The sequence below is a fragment of the Mustela putorius genome, unplaced genomic scaffold, assembly GCF_011764305.1.
Source record: "Mustela putorius furo isolate JIRA1106 unplaced genomic scaffold, ASM1176430v1.1 tig00003988_pilon_pilon_pilon, whole genome shotgun sequence".
Taxonomy (NCBI): Eukaryota; Metazoa; Chordata; class Mammalia; order Carnivora; family Mustelidae; genus Mustela; species Mustela putorius.
Genome location: NW_025422127.1, coordinates 10,649,214 through 10,667,363, shown reverse-complemented (window position 1 = coordinate 10,667,363; position 18,150 = coordinate 10,649,214). Strand labels below are relative to the sequence as shown.

The 18,150-nt window shown below is 44.7% G+C and overlaps 1 protein-coding gene and 1 non-coding gene across 4 annotated transcripts in view; both read left to right on the top strand.

Annotated features, from left to right (window-relative positions):
* The window catches only part of NCAPD2 (non-SMC condensin I complex subunit D2), a 29,698-nt gene that overhangs the window by 5,481 nt on the left and 6,067 nt on the right, over positions 1-18,150 (top strand). For 2 of the 3 annotated variants that reach the window (XM_004766707.3, XM_004766706.3), the window contains exons 3-19: positions 4,953-5,028; positions 5,308-5,366; positions 5,845-6,023; positions 6,309-6,451; positions 8,566-8,693; positions 8,767-8,890; positions 9,058-9,205; positions 10,155-10,352; positions 10,677-10,811; positions 10,909-10,996; positions 11,091-11,268; positions 13,118-13,242; positions 13,600-13,836; positions 14,150-14,324; positions 14,604-14,688; positions 17,488-17,621; positions 17,996-18,128. In XM_004766707.3, the coding sequence (XP_004766764.1) occupies positions 4,953-5,028; positions 5,308-5,366; positions 5,845-6,023; positions 6,309-6,451; positions 8,566-8,693; positions 8,767-8,890; positions 9,058-9,205; positions 10,155-10,352; positions 10,677-10,811; positions 10,909-10,996; positions 11,091-11,268; positions 13,118-13,242; positions 13,600-13,836; positions 14,150-14,324; positions 14,604-14,688; positions 17,488-17,621; positions 17,996-18,128 (2,345 nt within the window). Of the gene's footprint in view, positions 1-4,952; positions 5,029-5,307; positions 5,367-5,844; positions 6,024-6,308; positions 6,452-6,864; positions 6,996-8,565; positions 8,694-8,766; positions 8,891-9,057; positions 9,206-10,154; positions 10,353-10,676; positions 10,812-10,908; positions 10,997-11,090; positions 11,269-13,117; positions 13,243-13,599; positions 13,837-14,149; positions 14,325-14,603; positions 14,689-17,487; positions 17,622-17,995; positions 18,129-18,150 lie in introns of those variants that run through there. The other variant, XM_013063555.2, reaches the window with a different exon arrangement.
* Positions 5,444-5,772, top strand: LOC123389683. Its single transcript, XR_006604313.1, has one exon. It is a non-coding gene; the product is annotated as a small nucleolar RNA U85 (small nucleolar RNA).

Here is an 18,150-nt window from a genome sequence, read left to right as displayed (position 1 = left end):
TTTGCCAAGGGAATAAACATGTGAATTTTGGGGGCCCGGGGCAGGGAGCCTGACACAGGACTGGATCCCAGGACTTTGGGATCATGACCTGAGCCAAAGGCAGATGCTTAACCAACTGATAGCTCACCCAGGTGCCCGGTGTTGTGAATTTTAATGGAGAAAATTAGACCATAATGTCTAATAATAGGGGCACCTGGCTGAGTCAGTAGAGCATATGACTCTTGATCTCAGGGTCATGAGTTCAGACCCCATGTTGGGCATGAAACCTACCTAAAAAAAAGAAAGAAAGAAACCACAATGCCTAACAATAGAAGAATAGGAAATTAATTAAGATACATGCATTCAGTGGAATATTATGTGACCATTAAAAATTATTTACAAAGGTTTTATGATATGCTTATTGTAATATTAAATTTTAAAAAGCAGAACAGAGAATTAAATATGTGATATGACCTCAAGCAGAAATACTGTGCATACAATATAGATAGATATGTGTGCTTAATATTGTTCTGATTTCTTCACGGGGATTATCTCAACCTTTACCATCCTGAAAAGCCCTAGAAGTGTGATCTTTTATTACACGCAATTTAGAGAAGAGGAAACAGACTTAGTAAGCCAAGTAGCTTGGCCTGGTAAATGTTCAAGCCAAATGTAAACCTTGACTAGTCTGACTGTAGACTAGATCAGTGGGTAATGCTTCAAAGAATTAAAGAGATATATGGACCAAGAAAATCGCTGATTGTAATGAAAAATGGTAGTTTGGGGGGCACCTGGGTGGCTCAGTGGGTTAAAGCCTCTGCCTTCAGCTCTGGTCATGATCCCAGGGTCCTGGGATCAAGCCCCGCATCAGGCTCTCTGCTCAGCAGGGAGCCTGCTTCCCTTCCTCTCTCTCTGCCTGCCTCTCTGCCTACTTGTGATCTCTGTCTGTCAAATAAATAAATAAAATCTTAAAAAAAAAGAAAGAAAGAAAGAAAAAGAAAAATGGGTAGTTGGTAATCTTTGAGAAGAATAGTTGTTATATTGGTAAATCTCAGAAACAGATTTCAGGAAATTGAAAGAGGAGACACAATTTAAAAGGGATATGATAGTAAGGTCAAATGAAAGGTATTGAGCATATTCGTTTTATTTATTTTAAAGTGAGGCCTGAGCCTGTTGTCAGGATAAGAGCACATCCTCGACAGGGTAAGAGCAAAGGTGAAAAAGAGGAGATAAATCTTTGGGGCAGTGAGACACATTAGTTTTAGATGAGAGAAACTTTTTTGCCTGAGACTCAAGCAAAGAATGGGAAGATGTTGGGACGCCTGGGTGGCTCAGTTGGTTGGACGACTGCCCTCGGCTCAGGTCATGATCCCGGAGTCCCGGGATCGAGTCCCGCATCAGGCTCCCAGCTCCATGGGGACTCTGCTTCTCTCTCTGACCTTCTCCTCGCTCATGTTCTCTCTCACTGTCTCTCTCTCAACTAAATAAATAAAATCTTTAAAAAAAAAAAAAAAAGAATGGGAAGATGTTGATAGAGGGGCTTGTTGACAGGGGAGCAGGATAAGTGAGAACCTGTGCTTTGGGTTTTGTTCTTTTTGATGAAGTGGAAAACCCTCATCTACTAAAGTCAGAGAGGCGTAGGGTAAGAAGTATAAAGGAAGAGGAGAATGTGTTATTATTATAGAGCTAAGGAGGCTGTAAGAACTGGAGGAATAAGACAGCTTATTTAAAAATTACAGAAAAAGAAAAAAAATAAAAATAAAATAAAAATTACAGAAAAGAGGCTTGTGGGTGGCTCAGATGGTTAAACATCACCTTCAGCTCAGGTCATGATTCCAGGTTCCTGGGATCAAGCCCCACATCAGGCTTCCTGCTCAGTGTGGAGTCTGCTTCTCCTTCTCCCTCTCCCTGCTTGTGCGCTCTCTATCCCTGTCAAATAAATAAAATCTTTAAAAAAAAAAAATCACAGCGTATTTATATGTAGTTGGACGTCCTAACACTACAGTGAATTGGGTCAGTGACAGCAGAGATACTTAGAGTACAAGATTCTGGTTTTACTTTCAAGGCAAACCAATTTAGTATTGGAGAAAAGGTGAATTCTTTCTTCCCCTTCCTCAGAAAGAGCTTGGTGTACAACTTGCTTCAAAACCTAATTCCAGGGATGCCTGGGTGGCTCAGTTGGTTAAGCCGCTGCCTTCGGCTCGGGTCATGATCCCAAGGTCCTGGGATCGAGTCCTGCATCGGGCTCCTTGCTCGGCAGGGAGCCTGCTTCTCTTGCTGCCTCTACCTGCCTCTCTGCCTGCCTGTGTGTACTCTCTCTCTCTATCTCTGGCAAATAAATAAAATCTTTAATTAAAAAAAAAAAAAACCCTAATCCCCATACTGCCTTGCCACTCCTACATGTTGTAAGACATAATTCGACTCTACTCCCCTTGATACTGAAGTATTTATCTAGAAACAATACGATCAGGGTGAAAAGAGCACTGGACCTGAGAATCAAAAGACCCTGTGTTTTCAAAATGTAATAAAAAGTGGTAACAAGTGCCACTTTCCTAAGGGGCCAGGGAGAAGAATGAGGCACAAACAAGTCAGCTGTAAGAGAGAGGGAGCAGGGGAAGACAGCTGGAAGGCCTGTAGCTGGAGCAACTCCTCAGTCTGGCATTTACTAGACACAAGGTAACGACAAGGAGAAGAAAAGAAGGTTATACAATAGCCATAGGCCTAGTAGGGAAACAAGAAGGAATGTGAGTCCTATATTGGTTACAAGTCTTAGAGGTAAACAAGAAGAGGAGTAAGGTGTGTCTGGTCCAGCAGCCTGGATTTGTAGTTGAGCAGATGCACTTACAGGGATTACCTTAACAGGAGGCTTTCTCTGACCTACGGGAGACTACTAAAAATGGAAGCCGGACAGCCCTCTGCCGTGAATGGGGCAGGGATTCCCAGCTGCTTGGCTTCCACTGACATGTATCATCCTCTCCACCAGAGGCCTGCTGCTAGTACAGGTTTTTCTCAGGGTCATCTTTAAGCATGCTTGCATGACCAGTACAACTCTTCATTAGTTAGTTATATTTTAAGCAGTATATTATTCTGAGGGACAATTACAAACAAGTATGTTACAAGTGTCTGACATAATCACATTACAAAGTAGGGAAGAAAAGAACTAACCTACATAACTGAAGACCAGTAGTAGTTTGACTATATACTCTGGAAAGAAGAACTTAACACAATTATTATAATCTAAGTTAGTAAATTTTTTTTAATAAGTGTTTGGTTAGCAATTTTGAAATTCTTTTATATTTATACCAGGATTAAGGAAATATGTAAATGAACTTATGTTCTTAATATATACACAAATAAAAATAGATATGGGGGATATGTATATACACACACATGCCTCCTATTCTCTGCTGAGAGGACCTAAATAAAAACTATGATACTCCCAATAGCAGTAGGCCTAACTAGTGCCTCAAACTTGGTTCCTAGATGTCGGACTTCCATAAAAGAAACCAGGACTCTACTGAGAATGGTTGATTCCAAGACTGGGCCAGGGAAAGTACCAGATGAGCCTGAAACATCTTATAGTACAAGAAACTGGGAGAGTGAAAGTGAAGGGAGCATGTTGAAAGGACACAAGTCAAATTGAAGGAACTCCCAGTGGTCAAATATGGGATAATCTGAGCAAACAAAATAGATAGTAGGAGGAATGGATTAAAACAGAATAAAAGAAATATCCATGAGTCTACTCTGATTTGAATAAATAATTGAGGGGGAAGGGACAGCTCATCCTTTGAGTGGCATTCCAATTAGTAAGTGTAGAAGGAATGATGGAGAAAGAAAAATCAGCATACAGGGCCACCAGGCTGGCCCAGTTGGGAGAGTATACAACTCTTGATCTTGGGGTTGTGAGTTCAAACCCCATATTAGGTGTAGAGCTTACATAAAAATAAAATCTTTTAAAGAGAAAGAAAAAAGACAAATCACCATATAGTAAATACCTCAGTAATAATTATGGCTGGCAAAAATCATGGACAGATGCCTAAAATAGTGGGCAAAATGTGATGAGAGACAAGACATTTGCAGTTTCAAAGTATCTCTCCACAAGATACTTAATTACTGCAAAGGGGGAAAATAGTAACTTTACAGAGGAGATAACCTGGCAAACAATGCCAAGGGGTCAAAGTTAACATAGTAATAAGGCTTTGATATCATGTATTTCTTGGTAGAATGCATTGAAAGGACCCAACCTCCCTTCTGCATTCATCTTGCCAAAAATGCATAACCTCAGTCTAATCATGAGAAAATAGTAAACAATCCCAGACGGAGGGACATTCTGTAGAATAACTGACTAGCATACTTCGAAAGTGTCAAGATTGTGAAAAACATGGGAGGAGACTGAGGAAACATGACAAATAAATGCTCTGTGGGATCCTGGGTGGGATTCTGGACCAGGAAAAGGACATAAATAGAACAACTGACGGAATTCACATAAGGTCTGTAGATTCATTAATAACATCGAGTTAAGGTTAATTTCTTAGTTTAGGATAGATTCTTGTGCTGTGGTTATATAAGATGTTAACACTATTAGAGTGAAAAGTGTACGAACTTTGTATGTTTTTTTTTGCCACTTTTGTAATTTCAAAATAAAAAAAAGAGAGAGAGATCCTGAGTTTGTGTTCACTACTAACTACACTGAACGAGTCACACAACTGCTCGGAGACTTAATTCCTTTTCCCCTAAAATAGACATAATACCAAATGTTTTATTGAACTTAGAGATGTAATGAAACTCAAGTAAGGCTTTCGTTATAAAACAGGACAAATGTAAGATTTACTATTATTATAATAGGTTACTTCGAAATGAACTATTTTCGTGATTCAGCCAATAAAAGTAATTAACTCAATTTTCTACTATGGGTGGAATTTACCAGAAAGACCTCTCCTGTCTGTATTAATTGGTTTCTTTCATCTTTATAGCATTTCAGGCTGCCTTCCGTGCTCAGGGGCCGCTGGCTATGCTGGAGCACTTTGATACCGTCTACAGCATTCTACAGTGAGTATAACGCACATGGCTAGCTGGTAGTTTAAGAACTGTTGGCTATTGACCCTAAATTTGCATGTTAGTCCTGAAATTCCAAATTACTGGTTCACTGGTAAAGGCTCTGGGTCCTGAAATCTCTACTAATGAGCATTGACCCCAACTTAACACTGCATTTATTCAGTTTACCAATTTCACAGATATTTTTAAGTATTAGATTCTTCAGGTTTGATCTGCTCTAGAATGGGCTCTGCAGTTTCCTGTCTCACCCCCCACACTTTCTTTCCCTCATAGTCACTTTCGAAGTATAGATCCTGGCCTCAAGGAAGACACTCTGGAATTCCTGATAAAAGGTGTTTATGGGTCAGGGGGTAGGGGATGGAAGGTGTTTGTCACTGTTTGTTCGCTTACTATTTCCTACATTTGATCAGCCATGTGATGATATCAAGGCTGTGGTGATTCAGTTGGTTTGGCTAAGCCCAGGGACCTTTGACCTATTAAGGTCTGTAATCTTGGTGGGCAATACAGAGTTGTGTGTGTTCGCTGTAAGGGCAGACCAACAAGAACTATTTCCTACTCTTGAACTACCCCTCTTTAATAGAGGCGGTTCTTCTAGTCACCAGAGAGAAACTGGGATGGTTGGAGTGAGAGAGTGGGGACAGGGCACATTCAGGGCGTCGAGGTCAGGGGTCCCAAAGGACTTGGCTTGTGTTGTGACCACTGAGAGATGAAACACAGATCTTTGGTAATCTGATGGCTGCAATTCCTGGGTGTTTTGAAGTCAGGATGTATGAGGAAAGTGAATGAAGCTGACTCTTCTGTCCCTTGCAGTGGTGTCCCGTCATTCCCAGGAACTTCCCACTGTCCTGGATGATGAAGCTTTGAGTGTGTCAGTCAGGAGCGCCCACCTAAATGCTCTCAAAATGAACTGTTATGCTCTGATACGCCTCTTGGAATCCTTTGAGACCATGAGCAGCCAGACAAGCCTTATGGACTTGGACCTTGGGAAGGTAATTTGGAGTTTCTGACCTGGAGAGATAGGATGGGGAGAGATAGGGGAACATTTCTGAGAGTCCTTTCTGTCCTTATTTAGAGTATATGAGGAAGTACTCAAAAGTATCATAGCATATCCTTCTCTGACAAGAAGCTCTTCTATATTTTGGAATTTGTTTATGTCTTCTGTGTTCGTTTCTACCTTGTCTCAGTACTGGGTAGTTTTGGGCACTCAGACTAGCAGATCGTGACCCACTTTGTTTTCTTATTTTCCCCTAAATGTACATATGGTTCTTTTTTAGGGGAAGAAAGCCCGGGCCAAGACCGCCCATGGCTTTGACTGGGAAGAAGAGAGGCAGCCAGTTCTTCAGCTTCTAACACAGCTGCTCCAGCTGGACATTCGTCACCTGTGGAACCATTCAGTAATTGAAGAGGAGTTTGTCAGGTGGGTGGTTGAGATGGCTCCAGGTAATAGTGAGCTGTGAGGAGGGAAGACCTTGCTGCTAGATATGTCTTCTTTCTGAATATGTCATTTCATGCCTCGAGTCTGTATAACACATAGAAGTATACTCGTCACGCTGAGTTGTTAGGACGTGGATGACAAATGTTAGGAACTGCCATGAATTTCTCATCTTTAATGCCCATTTATTCATTGATGACAGTATTTACTGACCATCTTCTGGGTGCATGGCTGTATTATGACAGGCACTGGAAACAAAAGTTTCTGCCCTCTTAGAGTTTATTTATAGAGCAGAAGATGATTTTTAAAATAAGTAAAATATATGGTGTGTTTTATAGGTTATTACTGTGGAAACAAGAAAAGAGGGGATGGGGAGTTTGATGGAACAGAGCTGTGATCTTAAATCAGCTATTCAGGCAAGACCTCTTTGAGGTGGTGACATTTGAGCAAAGACCCAGAGAAGCCCATGTGAGCCATGAGAGGATCTGGAGGAATAACAAGGGCAAGGAAAGGAGCAATGGAACAGCAGGTACCAAGACCCCATGGAGGGCGTGTATCTGGTGTGTACAGGTGACAGCAGCAAGGCTGGAGATAGGACAGTGGGGCCGGTGAGAGGGACAGGCTGTGAAGTCCCACAGACAGTGCAGGGGCAACTGTGCAGCTCCTTGGCCGCCCTTTGTGACTTTGGCATCTTCTCAACGTGATGTGGGGCCCTGCTCAAGGATTCCGAGCAGAGCGGCAAGGGATCCGACTTGGGCTTTAACAGCATCATCGCGCTCCGGTTACTGTCATTACTATGAAGGGAAGGAAAGAAAGCAGGAGACCAGTTAGGGGTCTATTGCAGTGACTTGGGCAAGAGATGGTGGGAGTTTAAAGCCAGGAATGGCAATGGAGATGGGGAGAAGTGCATGGATTCTGTACCTGTTTCCTGAAGGTAGAGCTTACAGGTTGAGCTGATGGATGTGTGTGAGGTCTGAGGGAGAGTCAAGGATGAAGCCCCCAGGGTTTGGGCCTAAGCTTTTGGAAGAACAGAGTTGGCAGTCATTGAAATAATGGGGAAGGCTGTGCAGCGTGTTTTCAGGGGTGACAATTAGAAGTTCTGGTTTGCATATAAAGTTTGAGGTGCTTCTCAGACATCCAATCAATGTTGTCCAACTCTGATGTTGAATTCACAAATCTGGAGCATGGGAGAGAAGTCTGAGCTAGGATAGCCATTTGGGAATACAGTGTATCTACATAAATGGTATTTACGGCCCCAAGACTGAATGAGATTACTAAATCAGTAAGCATAGCTAGAGGAGAGCAGAAATCTTTATTGTACCCTGGGGAAGGGAGTCTGGCATCTGGCCAGATGAGAAGTGTGTTTCCAGGAGAATGGCATGGTCAGCTGCAACCAGTGCAGCTAAAAGGTTGATCCAGATGAGGACTGGATTAACCATGACAAGTCTTTGATTACTTTCTCCTACCTTTTATAATATATTTGGGTTCTCTGTAGGCATCATAACTAGTTGAAAGACAGAGCACCTATCTAGAGTCAGCAGAGCAACATGGTGTAGAAGGTAATCCATAGAATGAAGAAAGGGGCTCCTGGGTGGCTCAGTCAGTTAAGCATCTGCCTTCAGCTGGGTTCATGATCTCAGGGTCCTGGGAACCAGCTCCACATCAGGCTCCCTGTTCAAGAGTGGGCTTCTCCCTCTACCTCTGACCCTTCCCTCTACTCATGCTTGCTCTCTCACTCTTTCTCAAATAAATAAAATATATTTAAAAAATAGAATGAAGGGGTGCCTAGGTGGCTCAGTGGGTTAAGCCTCTGCCTTCAGCTCAGGTCATGATCTCGGGGTCCTGGGATCGAGCCCCGAATCGGGCCCTCTGCTCAGCAGGGAGCCTGCTTCCCCCACCTCCCCTCTCTGCCTGCCTCTCTGCCTACTTGTGATCTCTGTCTGTCAAATAAATAAAGTCTTTAAAAAAAAAAATACAATGAAGAAAGCTAAAAGCGGCTAACTTTGGGGGCAGGAAAGGGAGAATGAATGAAGATGGGCCTCCAGTGGAATGGAATCCACACACCTGACTTCATCATCTCCCTCCCTTCCTTTCCCCAGTTTGGTTACTGGCTGCTGCTACCGCCTCCTGGAGAACCCCACCATTAGTCACCAGAAGAACCGCCCCACCCGGGATGCCATCACGCGCCTGCTCGGTGTCGCCTTGACACGTTATAACCATATGCTCAGTTAAGTTAGCCCTCTGCTTTGCCCCACGTTTCCCATTTTGCCTATAATTTCTCAAATTTAGTACATCCACAGGTGCCACGGTGAAGATCATCCAGATGCTGCAGCACTTTGAACACCTGGCCCCTGTACTGGTGGCAGCTGTGAGCCTGTGGGCAACTGATTATGGAATGAAGAGCATAGTGGGGGAGATTGTAAGGTGACTCTTCTCTAAGTTTCTAATTCTCCTCTTTCTCAGGGGGAAGATACCGAAAGATCGGAAGTTCTCTGTGCACGATAGCTTTCTTAGACATGAGATAGCAGTCTTACCTCCCCTTACTAGGAACTGAATTATCTTGTTTTGGCTGTGTTTGCTTCCCTGCATAGAGAGATCGGGCAGAAGTGTCCCCAGGAGCTGAGTCGGGACCCTGCAGGGGCAAAGGGCTTTGCAGCCTTCCTGACAGAACTAGCAGAACGCATCCCAGCCATCCTGATGTCCAGCGTGTGTGTTTTGCTGGATCATCTGGATGGAGAGGTACGTGGTCCCCCAGGGATCAATTCTTCTGGGGATTTTAAGTCCATTGCTGAAAGGCTGTTTCTTAGAACAAGAAGACGGCTTTCCCTTGAAGTCGGGTTATGTAAGCATAACTCGGTGGCAGTTTCTTCCCACAGAGAAGCAGATAAAGTTATTTGACTAAAGAGCCACTGATTAATCCCCGTTTTAGTATCATTTGGGTTTATCCAGGTCTAATGGAGGGGATGGCAGTTCCACACCTTAGATCTAGTGAGAGTCACTTGGCTGTGATTTGGGGTCCCATCCTCAGGACAAAGCCCCTTCCATTCTTCCTACCATCTAGCTTACACACACTCCATACAGTGCCACCTCTCCATTCATTCTGCCTGATTGCCTCTCAGACTGATGCAGGGCACTTCTAGGTGAACATCAAGGACAAAAACAGTCTACTCAGTCATCTAATCTAATCTAATTTAACTTCTTGTGCGAGACCCCATTCTCTGGCCCCTGGCCTGGCAAAACCCCAGTCCCTGTTCACCACCTTCTGCAGTGGACTTGCTTGGCACCCTAGGGCTGATTTGTACTTCGCCATGTCTCATTCTTTGTCAGTAACATGTGGGGGGTGGGCAGTGTTTTATTAGTAAGTACCAAAGGCTTTGAGTCCTCCGATGAAGGGTAGGAATGAATGTTTTTCAAATGTGTGTAGATGTGATGAGGCTTATGGGGAAAAAAATATTGGGGGCTCTTGTTTATTTTGTCCCTGCTTTCTCCTCTGAGCAGACACAGCCCCTTCCAGGGGCCTCAGGGATGAATACATAAGCAGCTGACCAGAAAAATTCATAGTGAAGCAAACTTATCCTTAACTTAAGGCCTTGCCACTTCTTTGTGCCTGGACAGGCTCAAGAGTTTGGGGAAGGAGAGTTAGGACTGGAGTGCAGTGCCTCAGACCAATTCTTTTTCCCTCTCTTAGAATTACATGATGCGCAATGCTGTGCTGGCAGCCATGGCAGAGATGGTCCTGCAGGTTCTGAATGGTGATCAGCTGGAAGAAACAGCCCGAGACACCAGAGACCAGTTCTTGGACACCTTGCAAGCCCATGGCCATGACGTCAACTCCTTTGTGCGGAGCCGTGTCTTACAGCTCTTTACCCGAATTGTCCAGCAGAAGGTGACTAACCTTCTGCATGGTAAAAATGTACAGTACTCTGTGTACAGGCCAAAGAACAAAGGAATCCAGTGTCCCACAGTAGAGTCTGGGATTCGGATTGTTACTGGCAGTGATAAAGGTCTTCCTCTACCAAGGACAAGAATGCCTGGCTCCATTTAAGGATTACATTGTATCTTAACCCTACAAAGAGAAACTGTTTTATATCCCATAAAAAAGTTTCTTTAGAATGGGTGGGGAGCTTAGTTAGAGGGTACTTCAAGGTCAACTTGAGCAGAATGGCTGATGTGGGATGTGAGCTCACCCTTCTCTCCCTGCCCCACACAGGCCCTCCCCTTGACACGTTTCCAAGCAGTGGTGGCCCTAGCAGTGGGACGTCTGGCAGACAAGTCGGTGTTAGTATGTAAAAATGCCATTCAGCTGCTGGCCAGTTTTCTTGCCAATAATCCCTTTTCTTGCAAGGTAAGTAAGCTTGACCTACCCAAAAGAGAAGGAATTAAGTGGAAACAGGTATCAAATTCTGTAACTAGTGGCCCTGAAACTCATTTGACCTTTGTAGCTTAGTGACAATGACCTTGCTGGACCACTACAGAAAGAAACCCAGAAATTACAAGAGATGAGGGCCCAGAGACAAGCTGCAGCTGCTTGTAAGTAGTTCCTGCATAGTCCCCACCCTAGACATGCTGCTCCCTGCCATCAGAAGGTCCAAGGAAAGAGTCTAAGTGAGACTTTCTCCTTCAGCTGCAGTGCTGGACCCAGAGGAGGAGTGGGAAGCCATGCTGCCAGAGTTGAAGGCTACTCTACAGCAACTGCTAAAGCTTCCCCAGGAAGAAGAGATTCTTGAGGCTATTGCTAAAACAGAAACCAGTGAAGATGTGAAAACACGCATCCACCAGTTGCTTGCCAAGGCTAGTTACAAGTATGCGAAAGATTCTTTAATGTCCTTTTTATGTTTAGAAATAACTTGAGGAATAAGGTTTCTTTAAAATGAACTGTACTTAGGGTATGCTGCCACCAGGTGATGGTAGATGTTTTCATTGTAGTAATGTCCTGAACACCAGATTGATGCAAAAGGCATAGTCTGCAATTTTTTTATTAACTTATAATGTATTATTAGGAATACAGGTCTGTGAATCATCGGGTTTACATATTTCACAGTGCTCACCTTAGCACATACCCTCCCCAATGTCCATCACCTGTCCACCCTCTCCCTAGTAACCCTCAGTTTGTTTCTTGAGATTAATAAGAGTCTCTTAATGGTTTGTCTCCCTCCCTATCTCATCTTGTTTCATTTTTTCCCCTTCCTATTACTGCCTCCTGCCCTGCCTCTCAAATTCCTCATATCAGAGAAATCATGTGATAATTTTCTATCTCTGATTGACTTCTTTTGTTAAGCATGCTTTTGTACTTTTAGGAGTGTTAAAAGAAACTTTACAAACAACTAAATGTAAATGATATTATAATTAAATATGCAAAAGCTCTCCATTTGAAGAAGAAAGCCTGTAATTCTAGCTCTATAATTTCAAGTTAGTTTTTTAAACTTCCTGGGCCTCAGTTTCCTTACTTGTAAAATAAGAGATTGATGAGGGACACCTGGCTGGCTCAACTCTTGATCACGGTCATGAGTTTGAGCTCCACATTAGACGTAGGCGTAGAGCTTACTTAAAATCTTTTTAAGATTTTATTTATTTATTTGACAGAGACATAGGGAGAGAGGGAACACAGCGGGGGAAGAGGGAGAAGCAGCCTTCCCACTGAGCAGGGAGCCTGATGTGGGGCTCGATCCCAGGATCCTGGGATCATGACCTGAGAAGGCAGATGCTTAACGACTGAGCCACCCAGGCGCCCCTTAAAAATAAAATCTTTAAAAGATAATTTAGTACATTCACATAGTACAAAATTTAAAATTACAAAAAGGGCATGTATTGTAAAGTCCCTTCTAAACCTATTTCCCAGCCACTTAATTCTCCTTTTCAAGAAAAGCAACCTTCTGAGTTGATGGCTCATTATTCTAGAGATAACATAGACGTGTAATCAAACATACGTTCTTTTCCTCCCCTTCTAACACAGATGATCGAATTTCTACCCACTGATCTACCAACTGGCTTTTTTTTAATGGATCCATGTAGAGTAGTGTTTTTAATATTTATGCATAAATAGCTGTCTCGTTATTTCTTTTTTTTTTAACCTCTTTTTTTTTTTTTAATTTATTTATTCAACAGAGAGAGAGAGATCACAAGTGGGCAGAAAGGCAGGTGAGGGGGGAAGCAGGCTCCCTGCTGAGCAGAGAGCCTGATGCGGGGCTTGGTCCCAGGACCCTGGGATCATGACCTGAGCTGAAGGCAGAGGCTTTAACCCACTGAGCCACCCAGGTGCCCCTTGCCTCATTATTTCTTAATGGCCGCACGGAATCCCATCGTATGGATGTACCATAAATTAATCAGTTGTTGAACATTTATTTTTTCCAAACTTTGACTCAGCAAAGTTTTTAACCAGATGTTAGGAGTAAGTTTGTGACCTTTAAAATTTGAAAAGCATCATTTGAGGTTTTTTGAAGACTGTGAAGTCTTGTCACTTCAGAAATGGGAAAAGTGTTTTGATCTCACTCTGAGTAGGTACTTCTCTACTTTGTAAGCATGAGAAGTGTTTCTTTTCTTTGGGGCAGTAGGTCTAGCTTCTTGATGGAACCATGAGGTAGGCTCCGTGACAGAAGGTTGCAGTGACACTCTTGTGGGTTCCAAGTTGGTAACAGGTGGATGTTCTTCTAGGCAGGCCATTCTTCTCACTCGAGAAGCCCTGGGCCACTTCCAGGAGTCTGAACCTTTCAGTCACATGGACCCAGAGGACTCAGAGGAGGCCAGGTTCCTGAATCTCCTGGAGACTATTTTCAAAGGTAATTCCTTCTCCCTTTTCAGTTAGCAAATAAAACATTTCAGCTAGAATTTGTGGGCCATTGACTTTATCCCAGACGCTGACTGGGCCAGCAGAACCCAGTGCTAAAGGAATCCAGGAACGGCTGGCCGTGGCTCTGCTCTGGAATGGAAGCAGCCTGAGGGCCTCAGATTAATAGTCATACAGTGTGAAAGAGTGTTTCCAAACCACAGAGGACTTTAGAATCTTTATCGAGAAATACCAAGATAATTTAGAGTAGGTTCTAAATGTATACCTTCCCACTGAGGAAACACATCCAATTGCTGTTGGATTGTCCCATATGCCCTTGAGCAACAACCATCCCATAATTCTCTCTTAGGCCCAGCAGCTTCCACACAGGAGAATTCCCAGGGCCCCACAAGGAACACGGGCCCAGAACGGACTGTCTGTGAAGACAAGCCCAGTGCGTCAGAGCCTGGGAAAGCCAGGGAACATGATGAGCTGGTGAAGCAGGAGATGCTGGTGCAGTATCTGCAGGATGCCTATAGCTTCTCTCTGAAGATTACCGAGGCCATCAGCATCATCAGCAAGATGATGTATGAGAATACGACAACGGGTAGGCCAGCCTCCCTCTCTGAAAGGACTGGGTCTTGGGGCTGGAAAAACCAGTCTCATCCATATTTTATTGACGACTGTCTCCTCCTTCAAAAATAAAGGGATTTCTTTATTTTTTTTGGCTGCATGCAGCCCCTTGGAGCATACACATGTTAGCACATACAGTATTTCCCGGGAGGGCCGTCTGGGAGTTGACGTTTTCAGGGAGAATGAGGAAAGCTGCCACTTGAGCGTTGCACACTAAGAAAGCTTCTAGCGCTAAGTACTAAGGGAATTTTGCCAAGCGGTTGGATGACATGTGTCTGTCCTCTCAGTGGTACAGGAGGTGATTGAATTCTTTGTGATGGTGTTCCAATTTGGGGTACCTCAGGCCCTGCTCGGGGTGCGCCGCATGCTGCCTCTTGTCTGGTCTAAGGAGCCTGGTGTCCGGGAAGCTGTGCTTAATGCCTACCGCCAGCTCTACCTAAGCCCCAAGGGGGACTCTGCCAGGTCAGTGTGGTACCTTCACCTTTGTGGATGTTTCTGAGGCCAACCTCTCATAGGACATCTGCACTCCCCTAAAGAAATGGCAGGGAACAGGGGCACAGTTCTAGAAGAGTTCTGAATCCATAGGCCTATAGATCTGGAATGGAGCTCAGGGTGGGAGTGGACTTCTAGTTAAGTCCATTCTCTGTGGTTACACAACGCTGTGTTTGGATAGCCCTAATAACCTGTTTGCCAGGTTCAGACTTAGTTTTTAATGACCTCTATTCTCTGTTCTTCCCACAGAGCCAAGGCCCAGGCTTTGATTCAGAATCTCTCTTTGCTGCTAGTGAATGCCTCAGTTGGGACCATCCAGTGTCTTGAGGAAATTGTAAGTTTCCTTACTTCTTTTTTTCTTCCTTTCTTTCTTTTTAAGCAATTTATCTATTTAAGTGATCTCTACACCTAGCGTGGGGCTCAAACTCACAACCCCAAGACCAAGTATTGCACATTCCACAGCCAGCCAGGCACCCCCTTACTTCTGCTTTCTTTATTCATTTAATAAGTATCAGTGGTTACTGTCTGTTCAGCAATATACTCAGCCCCACAAAGTATAAGATTGTGTTCAAGTTCCCAACTTAAAAGGAACCAACAGTGTTTCGAGTAGCCAAAGGATGCAAAACATTTATAGAACGATGTAGCACATAGGTAGTTAGTGCACAAGTAGTGTTTATAGCAGCAATGATAATATAATAACACGTCGTATATGCCAGGCGCTACTCAGCAGTTTGCTCGTACGAACTTGTGTGATCCTCACACAATCCTATGGGGTGATGCTGTTTGTGCGCATTTTACAGTGAGAAGTCTGTGGCACTGAGAGGTTAAGGGACTCAGCTAATTACAGCTGGTTTGTGGGAGAGACTCAGGCAATAAGAGGTCTGGAAACCCCTTTTTTTTTTTCAAAGATTTTATTTATGCATTTGAAAGAGAATGAGAGAGATAGCACCAGATGGGGAAGGGTCAGAGGGAGAAGAAGGCTCCCCACTGTGAGCAAGGAGTGTGATGTGGGGACTCGATCCTAGGACTCTAGGATCATGACCTGAGCCAAAGGTAGTTGCTTAGCCAACTGAGCCACACAGGTGCCCCAGGAAAACATACTCTTAACTTGTGTGTTACTCTGACAAGTCCCAAGAGGCAAAGAGAACAGTGTGGGGTAGGTGGTAGGACTTAAGGAGGGTCTTGAGAAGTATGATATAGAGAATTAGAGAAAGGAGAGAAGACAGAGATGGAAAGTCAACAGAGTACAGAAAGTTCCAGAATGAATATCGTGTTCTGGATGGAAATTGTTACCTAGAAAAGATAATAAAGTGGGAGAGTAGGTTGGAACCGAACTGTAAAGGTCCCTGAAGGCCTTTCACGCGTCCTGGACTTTTTCCTTGTTTGCTGCCAGATCTGCTGTTTGGCAGATTAGCATTTGGACTGCGCAGCCTGAAGGTGGAGGTGGTACTGACCACTGGCCTCCACTAGATGGAGCATGATACTGGCCACCTTTCCCTCCTTGGGGGAGATGGGGCTGGGTTTGGGGGACGGGGGTGGCCCTGCTGGCAGACCCTGGCCTGAAGGCTTATAGGCTAGCTCCTGGCCTGGACCCCCTCCGGTGGGCAAAGCAGAGCTACTTCTACAGGGTGAGCAGAGTCATGGCGCAATGGAGTAGGCGTTTGGGAACAGATTGGTGGAGAGGAGGCTGCTGTCAGTGTGCAGCGTTGGAACACTGGACTCAGGGTGGGAGGCAAAGCTATGGAACTGTACCTTTTTTTATTTTTAAGATTTTATTTTTTATTGATTTATTTTACTTTATTTATTTTTAAGACTTTATTTATTTGAGAGGCACCTGGGTGGCTCAGTGGGTTAAGCCTCTGCCTTCAGCTCAGGTCATGATCTCAGGGTCCTGGGATCAAGCCCCGCATTGGGCTCTCTGCTCAGCAGGGAGCCTGCTTCCCCTCTCTCTGCCTGCCGCTCTGCCTGCTTGTGATCTCTCTCTCTCTGTGTCAAATAAATAAATAAAAATTAAGGGGAAAAAAAGATTTTATTTATTTGAGAGAGAGAGGAGAGAGAGCACACATGAGCGTGGAGCAAGAGAGGGAGAGAGAGAAACAGACTTGAGCGGGGAGCCCAACGTGGGGCCGGATCCCAGGACCCCGAGACCATGACCCGAGCTGAATGCAGATGCCCAACCAACTGACCCATCCAAGACCCCCAAAACTGAGTCTAAGACAGAGTTTAAAGGAAGAATGGTGGGGGGAGGCACCTGGGTGGCTCAGTTCGTTGGGCATCTGCCTTCATTCAGCTTGGGTCATGATCCCAGGACCCCAGAATTGAGTCCTCATTGGGCTTCCTGATCAGGGCTAAGCCTGCTTCTCCCTCTCCCTCTGCCACACCCCCTGCTTGTGTGTGCACATGTGCATGTTCCCCCCCCACCACCACATAAGTAAATCTTTTTAAAAAAAATAAAAATTAGGGGTGCCTGGGTGGCTCAGTGGGTTAAAGCCTCTGCCTTTGGCTCGGGTCATGATCCCAGGGTCCTGGGATCAAGCCCCGAGTCGGGCTCTCGCCTCAGCGGGGAGACTGCTTTCTCTCTCTCTCTCTCTCTCTCTCTCTCTGCCTGCCTCTCTGCCTACTTGTGATCTCTGTCTGTCAAATAAATAAATGGAATCTTTAAAAAATAAAAAATTAAAATTGAAAAAATGGAAGAATAGGTAAGACTACATGGAAAAAAATTAGTTGACCATGAAGTTCTAAATATATGTGACTAAGAGTGCTCTGGGCAAAATGAGAAGGCAAGGAAGGATGAAGCCTTCTGTTTTGCTTATTGAGTTGTGGTAACAGAAATAAGACCTATGAGAAATCTCTCAAATGTGGTCAGAACCACGGATCCGCACAGATCCAAACAAAGTCACTTTCAATACATTGTCTTAACAAATGTAGTTTTGAGGGCATGAGGGTGAAAAAGTGACAGAGCTGTAAGTACCTCCCCAAACCCTGAGATCATGTTCGAGCCTTCCTCCTCCTTCACCATGCCTAAGTGCTGCTTTTACCCACCTCAGATTCTCCGTGTTCTCATCAGAGAAGTGGGCTGAGGACCAGGCAAATCATTATTTTCTGGCCTGAGCCCTTTTTCTTTTCTCTTCAGCTCTGTGAGTTTGTGCAGAAGGATGAACTGAAGCCAGCAGTGACCCAGGTGCTGTGGGAGCGGGCAACCGAGAAGGCCCCCTGCTCTCCTCTGGAGCGCTGCTGCTCTGTCATGCTTCTTGGGATGATGGCACGGTGAGGCTTGGGTCCCCACAGGAGGTAGGGATAAGAGGGCAAGGGAGGGAGGGCTCTGAGAAAGTTCCCTTCCCTTCAATACCGGCAGTCAGGCCCAGTAGCTGTATGTGTGAGCTGGTTACCTCAATGAAGGGTAAAAATAAAAGAGTGCAAGTACCAGCCCCCAAACCCTTCCCCCCGGCCTGCCCAACAGAATTGATGAGATTCGTTATAGCAAGAGGGCCTCTGAGGGCTAGCCGTGTCAGAGCCTCTTCTGTAGTGCTCCAGGGCTCTCAGAAAGCCTTGCGCCAAATCTGTTACCTACCCCACCTGGCACTGTCCCCTACAGAGTGCTGTTTCTGACTAGCTTTAACTCAGTGGCTTCATTCCCCTAGAGGAAAACCAGAAATTGTGGGAAGCAACTTAGACACACTGGTGAGCATAGGGCTAGACGAGAAGGTTCCACAGGACTACAGACTGGCCCAGCAGGTGTGCCATGCCATTGCCAACCTCTCTGACAGGAGAAAGGTATGTGGGGTCTCCAAACCCA